At 41.8% G+C, this 21,224-nt stretch overlaps 1 protein-coding gene across 2 annotated transcripts in view; it reads right to left on the bottom strand.

Annotated features, from left to right (window-relative positions):
- The window catches only part of Tmem232 (transmembrane protein 232), a 237,619-nt gene that overhangs the window by 163,422 nt on the left and 52,973 nt on the right, over positions 1-21,224 (bottom strand). For both annotated transcript variants that reach the window (XM_060368256.1, XM_060368255.1), the window contains exons 10-11: positions 17,070-17,193; positions 15,196-15,448 (exon numbers count right to left, since the gene is read on the bottom strand). In XM_060368256.1, the coding sequence (XP_060224239.1) occupies positions 15,196-15,448; positions 17,070-17,193 (377 nt within the window). The remainder of the gene's footprint in view (positions 1-15,195; positions 15,449-17,069; positions 17,194-21,224) is intronic.

Below are 21,224 nucleotides of genomic sequence, written 5' to 3'. Positions count from 1 at the left end.
TTGTAGCCTTTAATTGCCATTCTGGATATACAGACTGTAAATAGTCTGCAAATGTGGAATGCACACATTTTTAGTTGTATGAACGAGCATAAGTGAGTACAGCCTTTACGGTTTTGACAAATTCAATTCTAAATTGTGAACTCAAATAAGTGGCTGAAAGGTAGCTCGAATGTGTGATGTCATGCAAAGTGCCGCCTTTGTCGAACGCGGCAAATAGTGGAGCTGATGAGACCAGTGCCAGAAAACTCACCAGCAAGCCAGGCACTGGCAAGCAGATGATTCTGCCAGCACTGTTCTCTTCACCACTGAAGACTGCAATGTGTGCCTTTGGGACACATCACTCTAGTGGGGAAAGCAGATTCAAAGAGAGTGGGCAAAGCATCGGTTTACACTGATGTTCGGGAGTCTCGGATGGCAGCATAAGAAGGACCAGGGGAGAAAGAGAGGCCATGAGGTGACGCTCAGCTAAGCTTCAAAGGATGAAAATGTAAACTGTCCAAAGAACTCCAGAACCGTGCTCCCAACAGGAGATGAAGAATGCAAAGGTTTTGATCCAAATGCAGCTTACACAGTTAGAGAAACAAAAGAAAGATTTTTTTTCTGGTTAAAAAAAAAGCCTTCTCACTTGAAGGGGCCGTTGAGATGGCTCAATGGGTAAAAGCATTTGCTGCCAGGCCAGATGTGGTGATTGTGAGCCCAGGAACTCATAGGATGGGAGGAGAGAACCAGCTCCCCACACTTGTTCTTCAGACTCCACTTGTGCAACATGACACACTCATGCATGCGTGTGTACATGTGTACACACTGTCAGACAGACAGACAGGTGTTTTTTAAACGGGTCTGTTTATTTGGGATAAGTAATCTGCAATTTGAAAATATGATTTCTCACGGGTGGCCTGAGCCACACAAAATCAGCTCAACCTCCGGAAATGCCAGAGACTAGGGCAAGCCATTCGGCAAGACATCTGTCTAAGAGCCACAACGAAAACTATGAATCATAAGGCACGGGAAACCTCCCATCGCTGAGTCGCACTCTTAGTGCCTTCTCACCCATTGTCACCGGTGGAAAATGCCATCCACGCAACCCATCTGCGGGAGAAAGTAGGAGCGTGGTGCTAGCTTCGCTCCCTGCTGTATGCACCTTTTTCTCTCCCATGGCTGGTTTCACATTGAATCCTTTCACAGCTCTAAGTTGTAATGAAGGGGAGGATAGTTTGTCAGTTGTGTGAGTCCTTTAACAAAATGCCAAATACAAAAGCTGTCTTGGGGGATCTCCGGGATCACAGTGGGTGCCAAAAAAAAAATGCTGGGACCCCTCAAGCTTGCAGCTGCTGTCAAGAGTTGAGCGTCAGAGTAAATAACAGAGACAATGAGAAAATAAAGGTTGCATTTTGTTTGCATAATATAATCACTCTTCAGCATATTGCTAAACTATGAAAATGGTATTGTACATATGTACGTAACACATTTCCATGTAAGTAGTATCAAAAGTTATCTTGCATATATAATCACAGTTGATTACCACTACAAACATTAAGCAAGCGTGCAACAGAATAAACCGATGAGAACTGATATTACAAATATGCTCATCGTTTTCGCAGGTAAGACTGAAGGGCAAAGACTGAAAGTCAGCAGATTCTTTTATTACAATGTGGTAGCTGGCTGGAATAGGATTCCCAAGTAGAGTGCCAAAATGCTCATGAATAATTAAGGTTGCCTTACTTAAATTTCATTATCTTTTCCAACTGTAAATTATGGAAATCTGTTAATTAAAAATAATTATTTTCTGGAGTTATAACTGAAAAGGACAGAAGTTGTTCATTTTTTTTCCAGTCAGGACCAACTGTGATTCTTACAAATAAACTTTAAAAATACTAGACTCCTAATTCCTTGATCCCTTTTAAATATCACTAAGCTAAAATTATACGACCATGAGATATAGATAATCTCAACAGAAGCAGGTAATTTTCACAAGTTTTTATATCCCCAGGCAAACTTTTTAAAAGGAAAAATAAGAAGAAAAAAATGTAAAAGACAACCTTGGGAAGTAAAGCAAAGTAACAAAATGTTACGTTTGGAGTGTGCTGCATGAAACAACAGTCTTTCATGAAGTGGCTCAGCTGGTAACATACTGGCTGTCCGAACATCATGGCCTGAGCTCAGGTCCCCCAAGCCCACATGAGGAAGCTGGGCGACGCAACCCCAGCCCTGACGGCAGCAGACTCAGGTGGAGTCAGTGGCCAGACAGTGCGGCTGAATCCATGAACTCCAGGTCCAGTGAGAAGCACTGGCTCAAAAGCTAAGGGAGGGGAGTGATGGAGGAAGGCACCAGTGTCAACCTTTGGGCCTGTATACATGCGTGCACTTGTCCACACCAGCAAGCGCACGCATACAAAATCTATAAGCTTAAGTAGACTAAGATTCTGAGAGAGAATCTTCTTAAATTCAGAACTCAGCGGCAGAGCCATGATCACCTTGAGTTTCGGGCATGCAAAATTTCTGACACCACATCATATCCAATAAACATTTTTTCACCTACGTCTGCCTCCGCTACACATTTCCTCTCCCGTTCTTACATAAGCCTGTCATCAATTGTGTTCTTTATCATTCTTTCTGATGAGCAGATACTTTGGGATGTGGTCTAAAAACAAAAAGTGTTGACATCAGAACGAGGGCCTGGGTCCTCCTCCTGCTGCAGAGATACATCTGCTTCCATGGGAGAAATGGAAGCTAAGAGAAAGGCTTCTGCACAGTGGGAAATGGGGATCTGAGCACACCAGCACCAATAGGAAAGACAGAACCATCTGCAATGTCCCTGAGCACAGCATTAAAACGCTGGAATGGACAAGTCAATTGAGCATGCCAGCCTGGAAAGGGAAATGGACAGCTCAATTCAGGAAGCCCACAGGACTCAAAAGTTTATACAAATAAGTCCACACCCTGGCACACTACATGTGAGGGACCAAATCAGCAAATTCTGAAAGCAACAAGAGAACAGCACCTTGTCAAGTATGCAGTGAGATACTAGGGTGCACCAGGTACCGGGCACTAGTGAGTGAGTATCAGGGAACGAGTGAGCGAGTACCAGGGGACCAGTGAGAGCCAGAAACAGAGTTCTCAGAGCCTTTCCTGGGGAAAAAGGAGTGAGGTGTTTTATTGGAAGTGCTGGAAGGAATGTGTTGTCAGAAACACTGTATCTACAGAAATGATAAACACAACCAGAAGTGATTCCGTGGTTAAAAACAGCTGCTGCTCTTCTGGAAGATGGGAATTCAGTTCCCAGCAGCCAACCTGGGCAGCTCACGGTCGTCTGCATTCTAGTCACAAGAGGACCAACTCGTACTTCTGAACTGTGTGGTCGTAGCGCGCTCATGGGCGCTTATACTTTTAAAATAATAAAACATACATTTTTAAATAAGAGACTTAGCCACACAAAATGTGTGTAATTACTGCAACTGCCTTACAAAAACGCGAATTTTTGGGAATTTCTAAACCAGGCACAACAGGAGGAAAGAGCAATGTGATAAGACAGACTATGAGATGAGCTGTCCACGGAAGAGTCACCGTCTGTTTTTAAGGAAACTCACAGCCTGTGTGGGGGTTTGAATGATAACCGTCTCCCAGAGTCTCAGGCACTTGAATACGATGCCCAGTTGGAGGTGCTCTTGGGCAGGCTTGGGGGGGGCTGGAGAAAGCTTGTCACAGGGAGTGGGCTTTGCACACCATGCCCAGCTGGCTCTCTGCTGTTTGGGGATGGAGATGTGAGCTACCAGTGCGCTGCTCCGGGTGCCCTGCCTGCGGGCAGCCACACTTCCACCCCGCTGAGGTTGGTCATGGACTCTTCTCCCTCTGGAACCATTAACCCCAGATCAGCTCTTCCGTCTACAAGCTGTGACTGTCCCAGGGAGAGGGATGATAGGACACAGACGATATGAAGGAGGAAATGGAGAAAAGAGGGGAAGAGGATGGCTAAGGCAGAAGGAGAAGGAAGAGAGACAAATAAACCTATAGATGTTGGAAAATCCATAATGAAACATTTTACAAGCTTAAAATATGCATTATATGTGAAGCAAGTGTGGACAGGGGTGTGGTATGTGTGTGTGTGTGTGTGTATGTAAAGTGCAGTTATGACATAAAGGGTAACAGTGCTTCCCTCAAGATCTACAGACTGCCTGACAAACCCCAGCGCCAAGCATGAGAAATAGTCCTTCAAGTTGCTGGTCAGGAGAGCTCAAGAGTCTTCCCAAACATATAGGCTGTCGCTGTTGCCCTTAGCTGCCTCCCCAGTGTTAAAGGTAAGACCCTACTGCCCAACAGACACAACCTCAGTCACATGACTTAGAGAGATTAAGCTTGAACTGACCTGGAAACCTCCAGCCTAACATTGACAAAGCAGACAAGCAAACAACAGTGCTACCTAGCTGTGTAAGCCATATACAACAATGGCCAGCCTGGAAAATATCCCCAGCAGTGCAATAATGGCCCCTTATTTTTTTTTGGGGGGGGGGGGAGTAACCAGCAGGTAATTGTGATTAATTTGGCTTAGGGCCCACTCAATAGGTGTGAATTTGTGCCCGGCACTGCGAATGCAGGCAACAATCAGTGGCTGGAGGTGTCACAGGCCCCAGATGAGAACCTGCTCCTGCCATTTTCTTTTTGAGCCAATGTAATTTCTAACTGTGTTTTAATTACATGCCCAAAAGAAGTCTATCTCTCAGCCCCAACAGAGAAGCTTCTTTCTACGTAGGTTCCCAACTGGTTCACAAAGCAGAGGGTAAGTGACCATCAGGTGACTATCCCAACGGACTTATCTACTATTTTGCAAGCCCTACACTTAAAACCAGGGAGAGCTGTGGATGAAGGGGTGCACAGAGCAGAAGAGCCGGAGGAGCAGGACATCAGCTACTAGCTACTGTCTTCTAGACAGGACAGAAAAGCCACACACCCATGAAACCTCAACCACGTGGTTGCCTAAAGAAGACAGGAATAATGACAACAGCAGTTGACAAGCCAGCATGGGCGTATTCCCCACCCCCACCCCAGATGAAGAGCTTCCAGCAATCTATGGCCACTGAGAGCTTTCTCCGGGGATGGGACCCCTGGCTGGTTATCAGATTCCAAGTGATCAGCCCTGTGAATGATATATGTGAACTCAGTAGGCTGTGTGTATGTATGTACACATGTAACAAAAGTAACTAAAAGAGGCAAGGTAGTGAGTTTGAGAGGGAGCGAGAGACCGTGTGTCTGGATACGTGCACGTGGTGTTGATGTGAGTTCAGGTAACCACAGAAGCCAGAGGAGCCCTGGAGAAGGAGTCACCGGCAGTTCTGGACACGTGACATGACTGCTAGGAACTGAAAGTGTGTCCTCTGCAGAAGCAATACAGACTCCATCCCCCAGCTTCCTCTTCAGCCTCCGCTGCTTTCATTATTAGAAAGAACAGCTCAAAATTAGGCAGCAATAGGAATGAGAGAGCCAAGCCAAGTGGAGACTCAGTAGGCCTAACAGATATGGACAGAACACTGAATGTATAAATCAAGTGTGACCTTGGATAACAGCTAGGTCATATAAGGAGTCAAAAGGGAAAAGAGCCTAGGACAAACAAAAACAAAACATACTGAAACCTCAGAGCAGTGCCCCAGCAGTACAAAGAGGGACATTAATTGTGATAAATATCCCCCAATTATTTTACAACCAAAGAAAAAGAAAGAGACAAAGTAAACCCAAAGCTAGCAGAAAGCAACAAAGGATTTAAATAGAAATAAGGGGACAGAGAATAGTAAAAATTAAAAAGCTGAGAGTTTTTTAATAGTGGATTAATTAATTAACACTGATATTAATTTATCTGCACTAATTATAAACAAATGGAATTAAAAATGATAGCAATATCACAAACAAGGTAAGACATAGAAAGGACAGTGAAATTACTACCAAAGACTGTAAACTGCTGTAGTTACACAAACCATATAAGTAAATATTTCAACAAGTATGTAATCTATCAAAAATTAATTATAAATACACCTGCAAACCGTACGCTAATGTTACTCTCCAAAGTACAGGAGGAAGGTACAAACCCAGCACAAAACAACAAAAGGACTGGTGTGATGGCCAGAAGGGAAAGGCTGTCTCCACTCAATCCTGGTGACCTGAGGTCAGTCCCCGGAACCCATGTGAGGATGACTCACACAACGCACATCGGTGTCCCCTGACCCTCACACTCACAGCGGGACGTGGGAGGCCCACACCGTGCGCACACACACACATTGGTAAGAAATAAAAGCAAGAAGTACTTGCAGCCTAGTAGCTGGGTATATGGGAGAACTTGGAGGGAGGGAAGGGAAGAGAGAAATACATTAAATTTCAAAAATAAATATAACATAGTGTGCTGAGAGGTGCTGAGCTATTGATCTCGGACAGGCAGGTGTTTGATTGTATTTTGTAATAACATTTTCTGGCTTTCTCCACTGGGGATATATGTCCTTTCTGAGGAAGCAGCGAATCTCCATAGTCACATCCACGACTTCACATTCACTTATCACTCAACAACCAAGATGAAAATCCACAGGGTAGCCTAGTGGGCGCCACGTGCCTACAATTCCCCCAGCACGCAGGAGGATGCAGAGAGAAGACCAGGACTTTAAAGCGTTATGGTGAGCTCCAGGCAAGCTGTGGCTACCTGACAAGACTGTCTCTAAGAGACAGAGAAAGAAAATCAAAACATAAATTTCCCCAGAAAATAAAACACCTTGCTCCCAATCCCCACTCCCACCCCCCAAAAATAGACAAAGGACTTGAAAAGCCAGTTGTCTAAAGAAGACATACAAATTGCTAAAGGGATATGAATGATGCTAACGATTACCAGACAAATGTGATCAAGACTGTGAGAAACCTGAAATTCTTTTATGCTGTTGTTAAGAACGCAGCATGGTTCAGCCACCATGGAAAGCAGGAATCAGCTTCTCGGAAAACTTCAAGGCAAAATGCCTCAGGTCCAACTGCTCTGCTTTGGGGGATTTAACCAAAAGAATTAAAATTAAAGTCTAAAAGCATATTGGCACTCCTGTGTTCGTGAGACCTGTTACCTGCAATGGCATGTATGAACCTCGTGGCTGTGGCTAGTGAATCAAGCCAGTCACAGAGCGTAAATACTGCCAGTGTACATAAGTTAGGTAACAAGAACGGTTAAGATCAGGTACTGGCTTTGGAGGCATCAAAACCAGCCAGATGGTTGGCATGATTCCGGACAAGGATGATATGCAAACCCCTGAAGCAGTCATGTCATATGTGCATTACAGACACGAATAAAACACATGTAAATATGTGTGTGCACAAGTACATATATCATTTTATATATTATATATAATATATGTATAATTTGAACAGGAAGTCTAAACCTCCTCTCTTTTCTTTGCTGATATATTATTATGAAATGACAGCTTAGAATCTACTTTGGTAGAGTAAATGCTTGAAATATTGTATTATTTCTAGTTTAGTTCTGTTTTCATATATTTTTATATTTCATATATACTTATATATTTGACATATATTTATATAAGTCATATATATTATATTGTATATTATATATTATATATTATATTGTATATTATATATTGTATATTATATATTATATGTTGTATATTATATTATATATTATATATTATATTATATATTATATATGAAAGAAAAATGAGGGCAATTTGAAGGGAAAAAGAGGACAGTGTTAGGGAAAGAAGACAAAGGTGAGTAACCAAATGAATGGTATGAAGGTGCAATGATATTTTTGGATGAAAATGTCATAATGAATCATTTTGTTTCTGAATTTTAAAAAAGAAAATCAATGGCAAGGAAAAAAATAGTTAAACAGAATGATACAGAACAGAATGGCAGGCACAAGGAGTGATGTATTTACAGACTTACAGACCTGAGATCTGTGTGGACATGTGACACAGATAAATACTGTGATGTACGTTTAAAATCCATTTAAAAAGTTGTTCTCCCTCTGCATCCCTAAAACATTCCTTAACTTACAAATAATACAATGAAAACTATAGGACAAATGCCATAAATGTGGATTATATATGTGTGTATGTGCGCTCTACACACGTGCACACAATAATATTAAAAATTTCATGCTGACCACATCAAAACTCTGAAAAGGCTCTAATCCACTCCAATGTACAGATTAAATTAGTGATCCTCAGAGCATTACAAGGTGACCCTTGGGGGGTGTTTGTTTGTTTGTTTGTAGGGGTTGTTTTTTGATTGGTTGGTTGGTTTAGTTTTTCAAGATAGATTTTCACTGTGTATCCCTGGCTGTCCTGGAGCTCACTCAGTAGACCAGGCTGGCCTTGAACTCACAGAGATCCACCTGCCTCTGCCTTCTGAGTGCTGGGACTAAAGGAGTAAGCCACCACCACCAGCCAGCAACCAGGTTACTCTGATAGATAGGAGGAGTGGAAAGAGGAGTATTAACTCTAGGTCAGATAAAATATGGGACTAAATCATTCCGAAACACGCTGGTGACCTTAATTCTGACACATGTACAAAGAACTTACAAGTACATAATAAGTTACTTTTTATTAGTGCACATACATCAACTCCTTAATTAATTTGGACGTAAAGTCTAAACCTCTCCCCTTTCTTTGCTAATACACTGCTAAGTGTCAGGGCTAGAATGTATCTAAGTGCTTTAGAAACAATGTATTGTTTTAGGTCACTGCTCTTTTTCTTCTGTGTTCAGCTACAGATGGATTTTAGAAAACTGAACCAAATAAAATACTTTGTGTTATCTGTGCTTCAAAATGTTAATTCTTCCAATTGCTGGAATTTGTTAGTTCATCACAGAGCAGTGGTTCTCAACCTTCCTCATGCTGTGACCCACTAACACAGTTCCTGGTGCAGTAACCCCCAGCCATAAAATCATTTTTGTTGCTACTTCATAACTGTAATTTTGCTACTGTTATGAATCATGATGGAGATATCTGTGTTCTCTGGTGTTCTTAGGTGACCCCTGTGGCCCAAAGGTGTTGGAACCCACAGGTTGAGAACCTGTGCCATACAGTAACCACAGCAGAATAAGCAGAACAAAATGGTAGGGACCCTTTAGTGTAAGCTTACACAGAAGCAGGAAGGACAACAGAAAGCCAAGCGTGGGGCACTTGGGAGGCAGAGGCAGGCAGACCTGTGTGAGTTTGAGGCCAGCCTGGTCTACAAAGCAGATCCAGGACAGCTGGGACTGTGAGAGATGATGTCTCAAAAAAAACAAAAAAAAAAATAAAATAAAATAGAAAAATAAAAAGAAGAAGAAGAAGAAGAAGAAGAAGAAGAAGAAGAAGAAGAAGAAGAAGAAGAAGAAGAAGAAGAAGAAGAAGGAGAAAAGGAATGCCAACAGTACTGCAGTACTGCCTGAGGAAAACAGCAATATTCTTGAACTCTAAAAACATCCCAGTAACCCTCTGGCTAATGTTGGGGGTTGCTCTATTGCTATGTATTTTAATACTAATTACTGGCTCCCAAGATCTGCTCCCTTGGGGCTAGAGAGATGGCTTAGTGGTTAAGAGTGCTGTGTGCTCTTCCAAAGGACCCGGGTTCAATTCCCAGCATCCACATGGCAGCTCCCAACTGTCTGTAATGCCAGTTCCAAGGGATCTATCACCTTCACAGTAATGCACATAAAAAATAAAAAATGAAAAAAGATCCTGTCTCAAAAAAAAAAAGAAAAATGATTAAAAAAATAATAAGCTCTGATCCCTGCACATTCTCATGTGTACCTGTCCTTTGTTGTGTAAACCTTACTGCACCTAATTTAAAGCTGATTGGATAATAAAAAATGCTGAAGCTTGGGATTTGGCAGAAGAAAGGAAGGTAGAGTTCGGGGTTCGCAGCATGACGAAGAGAAGACAGGATCAGGACTGGAGGAGAAAGAAACAGATCGGCCCCTTGGGTTAGCGTGGGGAGGGAGCATGTGGCGGGATCAGCGTGGATGGAGGATGCACAGAACATTAATAAGTATTTTGGACCATGGATGGGAGGTAGCTCGAGACTGGGGCCAGGAGGTAAAGTTAGTTTAGAGGGTTAACATCTGCAATGCCCCCGGTAAAGGCTAGTTTATAAACTACAACAGGTGTCTATCTCTTTATTTGATTGATAGAGGGTTAGACAATACCGACGTAACAATTGCAGCCTAATAATCAACGTGTATTAGCCCATACCTTTTAAATTTACCACAACAGCTAGTTAGTTTGGATCTTGTGAAAATCTTACATTTAGAAGGACGGTCTCAGCTTTAAAATCTATCACTGTTTTCCACACACCCCACAGACTACATTTTCCTGAGGCAATGTTGACGGAGAAGGGGAAGCCTGCCCTCACGTTTGCTAAGCACAGCACAGCCACAGGCCACAGACTATAGCTGTAAACTTAAGCTTTGGAAATGAAAGTCCCAGAGGGCCGTGGAGTCTTCTCTTCTTTTACACACACTACTCCCAGTTAATGAGAACACTGCTTTCCACCTCTCCTACAGCCTTCAGGACTCCCCACCCAGCTCAAGGCTGCAGGAAGTGGGAGAAGAAAGAGAACTCATCCCAGTTCCGTCAGCTCCAGGCTCCCAGGCCCAGGGTCATTTTTCTGGTGCAGCCGGAGTACTCGTCAACCCATCTCACGCCAGAGGCTGTAGGTACTTTCTCACAGAAACTGACAAGGATGGGGAATATGGTCAATGTCCCAAAACCTAACTTACTATAACAGAATATAGCAGGCTTCATCTCAAAGCAGTTGAGAATAAGAGTTACAAGTTAGGTTTTGCTCTTGGTCTAGGCATAGCCATCCATCAAGCTTAGAAATGACACTGAGTTGAGGATGGCAACGGTAAAGACAGGAGAAATTCTTTTATTAGTCTCTCTACTTTATAACATGTACACATTTTTCCAACCTTCGTTTGCATTTTAATGTTAGCCAATTTTTATGCACAGATCTTAGAAAATTTTGTTGTGACTTGTCTAGCCATGTCTTTTAAAATTGTTGTTTCTCTGTTTTATGGGGGTCTTTCCTTAGCAGGTATGAAGAACTGTATCATATTTTCTTCTAGTAATCTAATGGACTGTTCTATGAGGATCTTTGAACTTATAATGTACAGTTATTATATGTGATGGTTAAAATTTTAAATGTCGATGAATAATGAATTGTACAAATTGAATTTATTAATAATTCTTTCCTCCTCCTGGTGGGGTGCTACATTTATCCAGTGCTGCCACGGGAAACACATAAACAAATATTTGTGGCACACATTTACTCGTGTATTTCTGTGTACGTTCCTGTACGTGCCTGTGAGGACGTGTAGGGAAGCAGAGTGCTTTGAAGGCAAGCTACCTTCCAGCTCCCAAATAGTCTTCATGTGAGTCTGACAAAGACAGCCAGCACCATGCTTTTGTAATGCTTATCTCACAAATAGGGCCTGGTGACACAATAGCTGGGCTGCTTCCCAGGGCAGACTCTTCACAAGACATTAGCCACAGCCACACAGAGGGGCAGAGTTCCCGCTTAGATCTCTCCTCAGAGACTGTTAGATTAGACAAAGGCTCAGAAGCATTCAGTCAAGTTATATGTAAATGTAACATTCTCATAGGAGCTCAGTGCTTGAGCCACTGAGTGTCACTTTTTAAAAGACAAGAAAACTGGAAAGAAATAAAATGGCACCACGAAGTAAGTGGGAAAACCAGAATACTACAGAGTTTCAAGAAATGGAAAGGTGGTATTTGACAAATGTAGCAAAAATAATTAGTATCTGAACAATGACACAATTTAAATAAGGCAGAAGTTGTCAACATAAAAAGGCTTTGAAATTACTAACTATATACACGCATATGGATCACATATGACTACGATAAAATAGAATTGTGGTGGTTTGGATTCTAATGGTCCCTTAAGCAGGGAGCGTAACTGTTTGATATGATTAGAAGGATTAGGAGGTGTGGCCCTGATAGAGGAAGTGTGTCTCCAGTGGTGGGTTAGGGTTGGGGGTGGGGGAGCTTTGAGATTTCAAATTCCCTACCAATCCCAGGGTCTCTCTCGCTTCCTGATGCCTGCGGCTCAGGACGTAGAACTCTCAGCTACTTCTCAAGCACCATGTCCACCTGTGTGCTGCTGTGCTCCCTGCCACAATGACAAGGGACCAAACCAATAAAACTGTAAGCGAGCCCCCAATGAAATGCTTTCTTTTAGAAGAGTTGCCTTAGTCATGGTAGCTCTTCACAGCAATAGGACAGTGACTAAGAAAAGAATGAAATTCATCAGTTATCTGTGAAAGTAAAATAATATACCTGTTCTGATTTTGTTCTGTGGCTGTTGATAAAAAGATTCTGGCCAAAAGCAAGTTAAGGGAGAAAAGAGTTTATTTCCTTTTACACTTGCAGGTCACTGTCTATCCTGGAGGAAGGATGGGGCAGTAACTCTCGACAGGGAGGGACATGAAGCAGAAACCATGAAGGAACTACTGCTTTCTGACTCATTCACTAGCTTCTCTATACAACCTGACCACCTGTCGAGAAGGTGTCCTTTGGCAGGGGTAAAAAAGACAATCTTTGGGGTGTGTTTGCCCCAAAACTGAACAGTGCACAAAGATGATAGAAACCATACTTGCCCAAGGACTCACCCGGATGCTGGACCCATATAAGTTTCCCAGAAAAATGAGAACATCTAACAATGGCAATGAGCCAATTAACTTAATGAATTATCAAATAGCTGGGGGAAAATTGCCTGTGGAGGAGGGGGAAAATGGCCGTTTAAAGAGGTCCCAGTTTAGGGTGGCTAAGAGGCATAGGTGACAAAAGGTTCTCCCATTGGAGACAATGCCTGTGAACTGACTACCAAAGAGATCAGACATACCAAGTTACCCAAGACAAGACAGGAATCCAAGCCTAAAATTTGTAGAATACTTTATTCATGGCACATTAAAATAACATTTGTTGAGCAGCCACAGAAGATGAATAATTAGAAATGTAAACACCAAGATAAATGAATAGTAATCTCTTACCTTTATCAATGTTACTAACACTGGAGAAATATAATTGTGCACTAAGGAATAAAGAGATGTTTAGAACTAACATCCATAATGAAAACAATTTTTGAAAAATAGGGGAAATGGAGCACATTGACTCAGAAATGATAGAATCTAATTTGTTAATTAAAGCAAGGTATTTTGAAAATGATTTTAAAATAGGAGGAATATGGGGAGGATCACAAAGGAACTGAGAAAGGAAAACCATAATCAGAAAACATTATATGAAAAAAAAAAGTCTATTTTCAATAAAGGAAAAATAAAAAGAAGATATGAGCTAGGCTTTAGAGGGAAATCTTAAAATCTGCTACTGAAATCTTACCATCAGCTGAATGCAGCTGCTGTCACACCAGTAAATTATGGCTCTGAGGAAATATAATGTAAACAACAGGTTGTTGTGTAGACTCAGCCACAGAGGAAGGTATCATTCGAACCACAGACTAGACCAACAGTGACCTGTCATTACTTTCATCATATCTATAAAAACAATCAGCCCAAAAGGTCTCCTCAAATCAGGTCCCTTTCTAAAAGCAGTCTTAGCAATTCTGTTAGTCTCGAGAATCATAGTAGTAGGATTGTTTTTGGACTTGGCATTCAAGGCAGGTATGGAGTCAGGAATGAAAGATGAACCACAATGAGAAGTAAAATGAGAGGAAGTTGAGCGTGTGGGCACAAGCCTGAAACCTCAGTATTGGGAGACGGGAAGATGGTTACTTTCCAGGCAACTGAAACCCGTAGCGAAATATAACAGTAATAGCGACAATGATGATGAAGAAGATGATGATGATAATGATTATAATGAGGATAAAGTAATTAAAGAGAAGTTTCTAGGTAGAAAAAGAACAGGAGACAAAGAGAGAAGAGGCAGGTGCCTTAGGAAAGAGCAGAAGCGAAGAGGAAAGAGCTGTAAGGACGCAGTCTCCACAGTCGCCTCAGCCATCCTAACCTCACATCGCTGGAACCGGGAGCCCACTGAGCTCACGGACATATCAGCTGTCTAACAATTACTGATTTTAAACTATCCATTTTAGAAAATACTGACCCTAGCACGTCTCACTAAACTGAAAGCTATTTTTCACATTTAGATGTAAGCATTTTGTGAAAAGTTGTTGCTACAGGACAGGAGCCTACTGCGGAAGGCACCTGAAAGACTCTACCTAGCAGCATATCAAAGCAGATGCTGAGACTCATAACCAAACCTTCGGCAGAGTACAGGGAATCATATGAAAGAAGGGGGAGTTAGTAAGACCTAGAGGCGAGAGGAACCCCACAAGGATCAAATATATCAGGGTCCAGGAGTCTTCTATGAGACTGTTTCTCCAACCAAGGACCATGCATGGATATAACCTAAAACCCCTGCTTGGACATAGCCCATGGTAGCTCAGTATCTAAGTGGGTTCCCTAGTAAGGGGGACAAGAATTATTTCTGACGTGAACTCAATGACTGGCCCATTGAGCTCCCTGCCCCCCTCCGAAGGATGAGCAGCCTTGTTAGGCCACAGATAAGTACATTGCAGCCAGTCCTGAAGATACCTGATAAGCTAGGGTCAGATGGAAGGGGAGGCCCACCCCTATCAGTGGACTTGGAAGGGAGCAGGGAGGAGATGAGGGATGGAGGGGGAATTGGGAGGGAAAGAGGGAGGGAAAGAGGGAGGGGGCTACGGCTGGGATACAAGTGAATGACCTGTGATTAAAATAAAAAATAAAATAAATAAAATAAAAAGCTGTTGCTATACATAGAATGCAGGGACATTTTAAAAAACATTAGTGACATTCAAAACCTTAGTCTTAAAATAATATTTAAGTTCATTTTTTGCAAATTATAATCTCTCATTCTAAGAGTAAATTGTATGGAATTTATTCATTTGGAAGTTGCAGCTGATAAATGCTTTGACTATCACAGTGTATTATCTGTTGTTAAATGGAAATTTTGAAAATGAATTATCTTTTGAAAGAAAGACATTAAGAGTAACTCTTCAGAGTAATTCCATCTTACATTTGACAAGCTATTGAAAGAACAGCTCTGTATTTGAAATATGATATGGGGGGCACCTAGCAGAATCACAATAAAATTTAACATCAATAAACTGGAAAAAAAAAAAAGAAACCTTATTTGCTACAATGAAAAGTACGTTACTTACAATTAGCAGAGATTTCGGAAGAGAAGTATTTCAAAAGACTTAAAATGCTTGCTCCCTCTAATTCTGGCTGTTCTTCCAACTTGCCCACGAGTAAATCATCCTGCTGTGGACTTTTGCAGTAGCAGAACCCAGTCAGAGCCGTTTTCCTCAGGTAAGAAGTCGCCGCGTACAAACAGACTTCCGCAATAATTGTTGTATATATGAAGATAACATGTGAGGCCCAGGAAAGGTCATGTGCCTCCAATTTCTCATCCTGAGACAATCAAAATCAAAGGTACATCTTAGAGGACGGAATGCATTCTGTCAGTGTTAGTAGCTGTGGGCACAGCGCAGCTGGGCCAAAAAGGACCCTCAAAGGCCCCCAAACACTGTGGGAAGGGGGTGAAAGAGTGTAAGAGCCAGGGAAGGAATACCGTGAAATGCTGTGTTCTGGACACGCATAGCTGTTGTACTCATGAAAGCGCTGCAGCTACTCAGTTTGTGGGGAGTAACCCGTAAACTTGGCGGCAGCCTGAGATGTTTAGGAATTCCATGGGGGCCTTTGGCCAACAGCTCAATTTGCTGCAACCCACTCCTGGCACTGGAGGTTTCACTTGGTGTCAAAAGATGTCCAGCTGAAGCATTTTCTTCCCCTGTTATGTGGTGACTTCATTTATAGTTTTTTTTTTTTTTTTTTTTTTTTTTTTTCAGAAAACTTGTGTATGTTTTGATTATAATTACAGTTGCCAGTTTTGTGTTCTTATGGGTTCTAGGTATTTGTGTGTGTGTGTTTCTTGTGTAATTTCTTCAGTTTTTAGTTTTGGTTTTTTTTTTTGTTTGTTTGTTTGTTTTTTTTTTGGTTGGTTGGTTGGATGGCTGGTTGGTTGGTTTTGGTTTGTTTGCTTTCTACAGAGAAAAAGGAAGAAAGGATGTGGAGTTGGGTGGATAGGAAGGTGGAAAGGATCTGGGAGGACTTGGGGAAGAAAAAACATTATCAGAATATATTGCATAATTTTTTAAATTAAAACAAAAAAAGAAAAATCAAACAGAAAGAGGAGGGAGAAAAAAATGACATAAAAATAGAAGGGGTCAGCACAACTGAAATGGGGTAAGATAGGACTGTAATCTACTGTATTCACATACGAAATCGTCAAAACAGGGAAAAAAATAAAAAGTTCTAGTTCAATATTGTTTCTTATTAACTGGTCAAAACAAACTTAATATTCAACAATACAGGATTAAATGATCACCTTTCCATTAAAATGTAAAATTTTCAAACATATTTATAAATATTATTATACATAATTTACATATAAAAGAAATCACCCACCAAAATTAACCAGACCCAAAGTACATACATCTTAAAGAGTTTCTGTGTGGTTGGAATGGCCGTTTGAATTGAAGCTGTGCAGCTTCACACTGAATGTTCTACTCTAAGCATGCATGCATTTGTTTACACATGTACATACGTTATCTCCTAGATTCCACCCATGAGGGAGAAAGTGTAACACTCAAAAAAGAGAACAAGAAAGCCTAAGCATCAGGTGAGAAAGGACTGAGTGCAGGTGATGGACACAGCTATGAAAGAGCGTGTAGATCTAATTGCTTTTCTAGTTCTCATTCTGTCATGTCGCTCTTGTTTTGTAGTGATGAGTAAGTGCCTACAAGTAAATTTGATAGTGAAAAGCACAAAATTTAACAGACACGACAATACAGCAAAGTATTTATGATAAACAGTGATGTCATGGTAGGTTAATATTCACTCATATTTAATTAGAATTATTATAGATTTATACGCATCCCATGCTCAAATATGATGTGTGATTTACATAATGGTGAGACTAAAGCCTGTTTCCATCCAGGTCTGTTTTCCTATCTGAACTGCAAAGGGTCACCTGGTTTGGAGCAGTCAAGATGCTCGAAAGGAAATCTTTCATTAGGTCCATCAGTGTTTTCAAGCAGGCCATGTTCAGCTTAGCAGCCTCCCCCAGGACCAACAAAGCCAGCGCTGAATCCAACCTGGATCGTGAACAAGTGAGAAAGACTTTAATGCAAAATGAAATTAATCACTTTTATTGGAAAAAAAAAAGCATCGAAACCAAAGGAAATTAATGTCTGGATTGTCAGATATATTTATTTTCAATGTTGGATGATTCTGACTGGCATGAATTACAATAAAAGTCTACAGAAAGGATGATATTTTGAAAGCTGTGTGAATTTAAGATACTGGACTGACAAGTTGGAGCAAGAAGCACTATGAAACTACCCCATCTCTTCACGTTCCTGCAGGACGCATCAGCCTAAGGCTGGGCTCCCCAGAGGACCCTCAAGTCATTGCAGGAGGTTCTGAGTCCATTTCCCTGCAATGACTCAATGGGGTCAATGTGAAGAATGTATCCTCTTCAAACTTACAGAACAAATGACAAACTCTCTTGGTAAATATTCCCAAACCTCAGTATTATTTTATCTTTTGAAAAGTGAAATATCTCAAAATAGAATGTGTATTTCACAAAAATGAATAAGATAATAGGCTGGGTTTTTAATGATATATCAGTGGGAATTTAAACTGAAAGTTGTCAGCCGTTAGCATTTGCACATAATGAGGTTTTCAAGAACCTATGCGTGTTTTTGTGCTTTTGTTTTCAGTTCACCCAGCTGAAATATACATAGGCGCAAAGAGAATGAAGAGACAGCAAATGTAAAATTGCCTGCACTTGGGGCTGTCTGTTGCTTGGCTTTGGGTACTTAATAAATTTAACATCCAGTGAATTGAGCCAGGTTAAAGAAAACAACTACACATATTTCCCTTTCATTCAGAATCTAGAACCCCTCCCCCAACCCCCCTAAAAAAAAGACAAGAAGGTAGAAAGGCATAGACTGGGTCTTCTATGGGCGCCTGCAGGAGGCAGGGCAAAAGGATTGAGAGAAAGAGCAATGGGATGGCAGATAAGAGCAAAGCACATTCTGTGCTTGTATGAAAAGTTTACAGTGAACCCATATTTCCTACAATGAATAAGTGCTAATAAAATAGGTGATGAAAAGTACAAAAAGGAATGCCTTCTGTGAGACAAAGACAATTCGAAACACGCTAATAGGGTTTTACAGATCTCAAGGGGCTTTCACACATCTTACATGATTTCAATTTGGCAGCTTTGGGCTCATTTTTAGACTTTTTAAACACATTTCTTTTTAGCATGACGGACTGTGCACACATGCATGCCTGGGAAACGTGCATGTGTTCTCTTAGTGGTCACCCAACTGTAGCTAGCGCCTCCTCTGGCATACCCTATTGTTTTGCAGTTCACCCTTCTCTAAGTCATTTCTTAAGTGCTTCAACACTAAACCTTACTGTGCCAACTGCTGCCTGCTTCAAAGAGCCCGAATTTCACTCAAGACAGCAAAACGCTTGGCACAGATTTTCCCCTCAACGTGGAATGTCGTGTGTCTTGGATGGAATACAGAAGTAGATTTGTCAAAAATGACAGAGCTATATAAAAAATGTAACTGAGATTATATCTAAGTAGATACTATATCTAAGTTATAGCTCAGTACATTTGACTTAAAATTAACTCCTTATGGCCTTGGAGATTGAAAACACCGTGTGACATTGGCTTGGCCAATAAGATAGAAATGAAATCACATCACAAACTGTGGTGACACGCATGTGTAATTCCACTTGAAACAGAAGGAGAATAAGGTCAGAGTTAGTCCCGTCTACATCATGAGATTGTTTCAAGACAACACACAAAAGGAGACATACAAAGAAAGATTTCTAAGCAATCTATAATTTTTCCTGTTAATAAAAAACTAGTATATTTAGAAAAAAAAAAAAAACAACAACATTCATCCTCTTCCTCCTGGTGGGAAAACAGAAGAATACCAGAATCTGAACTTCCGCATTGTAGAAGCAGCGGTGAAAGTCACATGATTGGGGTGGAGAACAGGAGTCAGGAGGACCTTGGCATCTACACCACAATGCTTTGCTTGTCCCGTGCAGTCACTGAAGCCCTATCTGGTCAGCGAGTGTAGCTGGATTTCTCTAACAGACAAGACCAAATCCCAACCCACACTCGGGATATAGCACGTACGAACATGGACTCCCAAGTCAGAAACATTGCGTAAAACTTTAGCTCTGCCGCTAAGTACATGCTGCTGAACAAATGATGCAGCCCCTCACGTCATCTTCCCCCAGCTCCGTCTTCAGTTACTTATCTGTGTAAATAAATAACAAATTCTGATAGTCAGCTGGGCACGGTGGCCCAGACGCAGAGGCAGGTGGATTCTGTAAGTTCGAGGCCAGCCTGGTCTAAAAAGGGAGTCCAGGACAGCCAAGGCTCCACAGAGAAACCCCGTCTTTAAAAAATTAGTAATAATAATAATAATAATAATAAATGATCTCATAACTTGGATTAAAGTGCTGAACTGAATTGAATTACTATTTCTCCAGTGTTTAAGAGTTAGGTTCTCTGTCAAGCCTCAGAGTGACTGAAAGAAGTCCTGTGACCTCCCAAGATGAGTGTCCGCCCTCACACTCACCACGCATGCTTCATCGGTGGGCCAAGAGCCACAGAAGACAGAGTTCGGGAGCTTCCCCGCCCCCCTGCCCCCGAAGACAGCATGCCTCGTTAGGCTTTCTTTCTTCTGCTCTCTTTTATGTCTGGAAAGCTGTATCTAAAGCGGGGCACGTTCACTGAACTACGAGCTGAACACCACCTCAGCGCCAGCCACTTCCGGCAGAAAGATGCTGCCTCACGGAAGCGCACTACCTTCAGTCAGTGCTGTTGACCGCCATACCTTCTACAGGCAAAACTATTTCTGCCAAAAACGAGATAGATGCGCCGATACGTGGGAGCTGAAATTTGTTACAAGTCGAAACTGAAAATTGATGATCACAGAGAGACGAGCTCGAGCTGGAATGGGCTGAACCTGCCACTACCTTCTTCTCGAGCCCATTAAAAATGCAGAAAAAGTTCAGTCATCAGCAAGGTGATTTAACAAAGCTTTGGAACAGGTAACACGTAGAGTATAGGCATCGTGCGTTCTCCTTAAGCATGTAAACAAGGAGGCTGATCCAATTCCTCACACCCACACACATCTGAAAGGAAGCGACACCATCGTTATCTAGAGCCCTGGGGTCTCTTTGCTCCTCTGAACTGCATTCTCAGTGAGCAGGCCGCTCTTCTGCAGAAATGAACGTTCATAGAGGTGGTTCCAACTCTGCCATGAACAGTCCAGAAAACACTGACTATATCGAAATCTACGCAACCTTGAAATCTAGTAACAAAAAGGTGGCTCCCACAGCACCGTACAGGGGCAGCACAGGCCATAACATGGGGAGACCTCCATTACAAAAAAAAAAAAACACTAAGGAACACCCACCAAGAACCACAGCAGCCTGTGTCCCAAAGAGAACTCAAAGAAAAAAGGTGCAGGAAAAAGTGACCACATTCATCAACAGTTTCTCCTGTAATCCACAGAATCAGGGGGTGGGGGGTGGGAGATAAACCCTTTACCTTACGACGATAGATTTAAAAAAAAAAAATGTGTTCAGAATCTTAATTCTGTGTTTCACTTCACCTTCATCTCTTCACATTTCCTCAGAGTTGGCAATTTTCAAATGACAAAAAGTCCTCACAAGTATGGAGAGATGAAGTAAGGAGAAGTGATGCCACGAGATGCAGGAGTGGCCCTTCCCCTCAGATGCAAACTACAGAAGTGAGGCCGTGTGGGCATCCTTGACAACTCCAGTGGCAGGCTCACAGTCTTGGGCTTCTGAAAAGTGGTGCGCCACGACCTTCGTCACATTTCACAAGTATCTCCTCCTTCTCAGGTACGTAACGGGAAAACTGGACAAGCAGGCTCCCTCAGGACCAGTGGAAAACTATACTACACAAGGACTAAAAGTAGGTATCTCTCTGGTTACTCAGAGAAGACCATGACTCCTAAAAATATTTCTTACAGGGGCCCAAGGATGTGGCTCAGGGGTAAGGCACCAGCCACAAAAGTGTGAGGACCTGAGTTCTAATCCACCAAATCCATGGAGAGCTGGG

Source organism: Meriones unguiculatus, chromosome 15, assembly GCF_030254825.1.
Source record: "Meriones unguiculatus strain TT.TT164.6M chromosome 15, Bangor_MerUng_6.1, whole genome shotgun sequence".
NCBI classification, from domain to species: Eukaryota; Metazoa; Chordata; class Mammalia; order Rodentia; family Muridae; genus Meriones; species Meriones unguiculatus.
This window is presented reverse-complemented; position numbering and strand designations above follow the sequence as displayed.